At 55.7% G+C, this 5238-nt stretch overlaps 1 protein-coding gene across 1 annotated transcript; it reads right to left on the reverse strand.

Annotated features, from left to right (window-relative positions):
• Positions 1 to 3683: 3683 nt before the first annotated feature.
• TRNP1 (TMF1 regulated nuclear protein 1) lies at positions 3684 to 4531 on the reverse strand. The gene has a single exon (XM_067543362.1). It carries the CDS (start codon positions 4319 to 4321, stop codon positions 3758 to 3760), a length of 564 nt encoding a protein of 187 aa, XP_067399463.1. The 5' UTR covers positions 4322 to 4531; the 3' UTR covers positions 3684 to 3757.
• Positions 4532 to 5238: the final 707 nt, after the last annotated feature.

Below are 5238 nucleotides of genomic sequence, written 5' to 3' on the forward strand. Positions count from 1 at the left end.
TCCAGGTGATTTTCCTTCTTGGCTTTGCTCTTTCTTTTCATCCAGTCTAGCAGAGGGTGGAGCAGGCAGCTGAGTCTGTGCTGCCTCCACATTTCTATAGGCAGAACCCTGAGGTCCTTGACAGCTATTCCACCTTTATTTGGGCAACCTCTCACTCGCTTCAGTAGAATTTCACCCCAGCACAGATTAAACGCAGAGTAAACTCCTGGTCTGGAGTACGTTAGGAGTCCTGTCGCTAACACACTGAATTACAGATGACATCGTTGTCAGGGAAAATTTTCAAAAGTGCCCAGGAGATTTAGGAGCACAGATCCCTTTGACTATCAGAGACCTGTGCTCCTAAGTCTCATAGGTGTTTTTGAATCCCTCTCCCATTAATGTCAGAGTACAGCACGTCATCAGGTATATGACAGTAGGGATGTCAAATCACTTTGGATAATGGGTTTAGGATAATCTGGGGAATACCCATAGAAATTGCCAGGTTGTCTCAGAGCAGGGATCCAACTAGGCCAGTGTCCTGTCTCAAAGAGTGGCCAGTACTAGATGCTTCAGAGGAAGGGACAAGAATCCCCTATAAAGGAAAAGTCTGAAATAACCTGCCCATAGGGCAAGTTTCTTCCTAACCCCCATCAGTTAGTGGTTGGCTAATGCCTGGAGCATGAAGATGACATACTTTGGTTTTGTTTATCCTATCCACTGTTTGGTTATCACTTTCCCCTATCTAAATGTGGAGAATCCTTTTCAGAATCCTGGCTAAGTTCCTGGCTGTGCATGTTCTCGTAGCAGTGAGCTCCAGACCACAAGGAATTGTGCATTAGTCAGGTTGTACTGTAATGCAAACACTATAGCCCAGCAGGTGGCATCTAAGATTACTGCCAATGAGTAAGTTTGTTACACTGCCCGCCTTCCTCTGCATACGCTGTTTGCTTGTTTTGCCTGTTTGTTGTGTCTTAGTCTTCAAGGTGCAAACTCTTCAGGCCAGGGACTCCCTGGCACTAAGGGCAAGTCTACATGTAAAAGGGCGGCAAGTTGCACCACTGTAGTGCTTTAATGAAGATGCTCTAAGACAACAAGAGAACTCTCTCCCGGCAGCGTAGTTAATTCACCTCCCCGAGAAGCGGTAGCTATGGCGATAGGAGAAGCTCTCCCACTGACATAGCGTTGTTTGCTCAGGGGATTAGATCGGTATAACCGTGTCACTCAGGCGTGTGGATTTTTCACGTCTCTGAGCAACACAGTTATACTGCTGTAGGTCTGTAGTGTAGACCAGACCTTAATACACGCACAGTGCCTGTGCACAGAAAGATCCCAATCACATCTGTGTCCCAACCCACCAGCACAATACAGACATTCTTAATCCAATGTGTGTGGTTCTGTTGCAATGAACACAAAATATTAAAAGTAAGAATACTGCTGTGAAGGGGAGGCTGACGGGCTGCAGAGCCCGGCTAGTGAGGAGCAGGTGGGCAGATGGGTCTGAGGAGGTTTGCACAAGTGCTCTAGGTGTATGCAATTTACAAGCAGTGGTTGGGGTTTATTTTGCAGTTTCCCTATCCCAACCACCCTTTCCCTATTTAAAGCAACCCCTCCAGACACCAGATACAATGAATAAAATATATAGCTGTTTATTTATGTAAGTGCTGACTTCCAGAAAGTGCCTGCTGTAAAGCACCAAGTGCAATGTGTGTATGTTCAGTCCAAGTCCAACTGCAGCAGCTGTGCTGGACCGATCCAGCGTAAACACCAGGCAAAGATTACAGAACAGACCTGCTGTCTCTCTCACTTTAAGGTAGTCTCTGCACCTTCATGAGTCACTGTGATAAAAAAAAAAAAGTGGTCTTCAAGTTTATTTTTTTTAAAGGGATGAGATAAGCCTCTTCTGGCAGCAGGGTCAGAGTCCCATGCAAAGTGAACAATAGAAGCCACAGTGATGGAAGAGGCCTAGTGTAGAGAGACACTTTAACCATAGTTTTTGCAACTTCCACAGGGTTGATTGTCTGTTTCTGCACCAGACTTGAATCATGGTGTTCTCTGTATCCAACCTGAAACTTGCAAGCAGTTTTCCAGCAAGGGCGTTTGTCATGAGAACCATGACAACCCTGCTAAGGGCTTCCAACTTAGAAGTGTCAATGTTGCTTATTGTACTGCTCGCTCAGGGTGAACTTCACCTTTGGGCAGCGGGCCAGCACAAAGCACAGTACAACCTCTCTAATGCATCACTTCAGTCCTACGCCAGTAGCATCAGGCTAGGAGAGCTCAAGTAGAGGACAAGGAAGGACATGTCAGATGTAAGCAAAGCATGGGTCTAGTGCCAGCCCTCTACCCATGGGGTAAGTTTCACCTTGAGGGCACAAACATCTTGGAGAACTTAAGGCCAAGTCATGGCCCCATGAAAGTCAGTGGCAAAATTCCCAAAGATTTCTATGGGCTCGTGATTTCGGTCTAGCTCATAGTTATAGGTCACCTCAGAGTGTAACAATCAGATTCTGAATGTGAGACTATATTGCCTCTAAATGAAAACATTCATTCAAAGCTGCAAGAGACTCTGGTTCAGACCAAGTGCCACCCATTGGCCTGGCCCCCGTGATGTCCCAGTGGGGAGGCTCTGTGGTCATTACAATCACTGAATAGAACGTTCCTTTTTGGTCTCTGTCCCACTAAGCTGTCTCAGTGGATACTGGTCCATGACTAGAAATGCTGTCCAAAATGCAAGAGAGCAACTGATCAGCTGTAGGTACTTCAGGTTTGGTGCAGTCCAGTAATCATGGCTCCAGGTGGATAGCTGAAGTCTCAGGCTGGATATGTGCAGGGGTAAATTAAGGCAGGATTCTTGGATCCACTCCCCTCAGACCACAAGGGGACCAGATGCAGCAGTGAGTCAGAGCAGCAGGCGAATTGCTGCCAGCAGCCTGATGAGGTGGGAGAAGCAGATGAATCTATTGTGGGAGCTGGTAAGGACAGTGTCTGGGGGAGGCAGAATCTCTCTGGAGGGCCCCCCGCATTTTGGTGAAGCTGGACCCCATTTGGTATTAAAGCACCCCTGGATAGCAACACAGATAGGGCCGTGACACAACACGCTGGGATCTTCCACATGTGCCATGGGATTGCCCCCACAGTGGTGTTTGTTCTGCTCCTGATAGACTGAATCGTCATTCGTTCTTTACAGATCAGTGCTCCTGCACAGGTGAGGAGCTGCCTGTAGGTTGAGAGGGCAATGCACCAGTACGGGTGCTGTCACCGACAAGATGGGTGAGCAGTCTCACACCTGGGAGAGGCGTTTTGCAAGCCCAGGGGGGTTGCTACCTGGGGCCCCACAAACACTGAACCTTTCCTAGGTCGGGGTGCTATGGAAACTCCCCCGGGGGTGCTAGCCTTGAGTGGATGAATTTCCCCTCAAATACAGGCGCTCTCCCTCCCTCTTTCCCGCAGGTGACACAGCTGCTGACTGGGAGAGGAGTGGGCTGGACAAACACAACTTCCCCTTTTCAAAAGGGTCCCCGGGAGGCAGCTGCTAAGTGGGGTTCCTCCCCCCAGGTCCCCACGGTGATGGATCCCACCACTCCCAGGTGAAAGGGGTGCACCTCCCACCCAGCCAGGCTGCACCCCCCCCCCCCCAGGACGAGGTGCCCTCCCCAGGACCGAGTTGACACGGGTGGGTGCGCTCCCCCCAGGACCGGGGTGCCCCCCCACCACCCCAGACTAGGGACACCTCCCCGGGACAAGGTGCCCTCCCCCCCCGGGACTGTGGCCCCCCCGCTCAGGCCGGGGACTGCCCAGGCGCCAGGGGGGCGGCGTCCGGCGGCCCCTGCAAGCTCCTCTTGAAGGGGGACTCGGGCGGCTCCGGGCCGGCGGCGGCGGCGCCCCCCCGCCCTCTCCGCAGCGGGCCGGCCGCCCAGGGCACGCAGCCGCCCAGCGCCGAGGCCAGCAAGGCGGGCGGCCGCGCCTTCCGGGAGCGCCGCAGGCTCTTCTTCAGGCGCTGGCCGTGCGCCGCCAGGTGGAGCTGGGCCTGGCCGGCGCCGCTGCCCAGGCGGGCCAGGCTCTCGGCGCGGCCGGCCATGCGCAGCTCGGCCTGCACGAAGACGCGGTGCAGCTGCTGCACCCGGCTCTCCAGCTCCCACACCAGCCGCCGCCGGGCCTCCACCTCCAGCAGCCGCCGCCGGGCCTCGGCCAGCTCCAGCGCCCGCACGGCCCCCGGCAGCGCCGAGCCCCTCGCCGCCGCCTCCTCCGGCCGCCGCCCGGGCTTCCCACTCCCGGCTCCGGAGCTGCGGGGCAGCGGCTGCGTCTCTCCGCCGGGCGGGGGCGCCGCGCTGCAGCCGGGCATCGGGGGGGGACCTCCGGCTCGGCGCTCAGGGGAGGAGAGCCGGGTCCCCTCCGGCTCCGGCTGCTCCTGGGACCGAGGAGCCCCGCTGCGGCTCCCCGGTGGGTGGGTGGATCCCCGCTGCCGAGCCCCGGTTTCTCGCTCTGGCAGCCGCGCCGGGCGCCGGCAGCTCTTATAACGGGCCGGGGCTGGCCCGGCGCTGAGGGATGCGGCTCTGAGCCAGTCACGGCAGCCGCAGCGCCATGGCTCCGCCGCCCAGCGCCCCCACACACCGCCTCCCGGCCTCCGCCCGCCGCCTTCCCCCTTCCCAGCTCCCGCCCCCGTTCCACCGCCCGTCCCTCTTCTCCCGCAGCCCGGGGCCAGGCCTCCTTTCTCGTTCGCTTGGGGGGGGTAAAGTCCGGGCCAAGGAAGGGATTTGTAAATCTTCAGAAAAGAACTAGGTAAGTTCATAGGGGAAAGGTCCAGCCAATGGCTATTAGCCAAGAGGCTGGGGGAGGCAAGCCCCTGCTCTGGGTGTCCCTAAACTGGGGCTTAATTTGTGCCAGGCTCAGTCCCGGCACCTCTGGACTTAGCAGTTCATGGCCCCGGCCCCTCTGGGCTGGCCGCAGCAGTTATGAAAATACAAACATTACTTGAGCCCCAGCGCCTCTTTTCTTACAAATTAAGCACTGCCCTAAACCTCTGACTGCCAGAAGCTGGGACTGCAGGGCATGGATCACTTGATAATTGCCCTGTTCTGTTCATTCCTTCTGAATCACCTGGCACTGGCCACTGTCAGAAGACAGGATACGGGGCTAGATGGACCATTGGTCTGACCCACTATGGCCGTTCTGATGTTGGTATAAATTCTGGACACAAATGCCTGCCCCGGCAGCCCTCACTGCACACCCCAACACCCCACCCCTCCTCAGCCACACCCA

The sequence above is a fragment of the Emydura macquarii genome, unplaced genomic scaffold (genome assembly GCF_026122565.2).
Source record: "Emydura macquarii macquarii isolate MOO-44397 ecotype Brisbane River unplaced genomic scaffold, CSIRO-AGI_Emac_v2 contig_820, whole genome shotgun sequence".
Lineage (NCBI taxonomy): Eukaryota > Metazoa > Chordata > Testudines > Chelidae > Emydura > Emydura macquarii.

Excerpts from the sequence above, each read along its gene's own strand:
- TRNP1 (XM_067543362.1), bottom strand. The coding sequence starts at position 4,321 with ATGCCCGGCTGCAGCGCGGCGCCCCCGCCCGGCGGAGAGACGCAGCCG.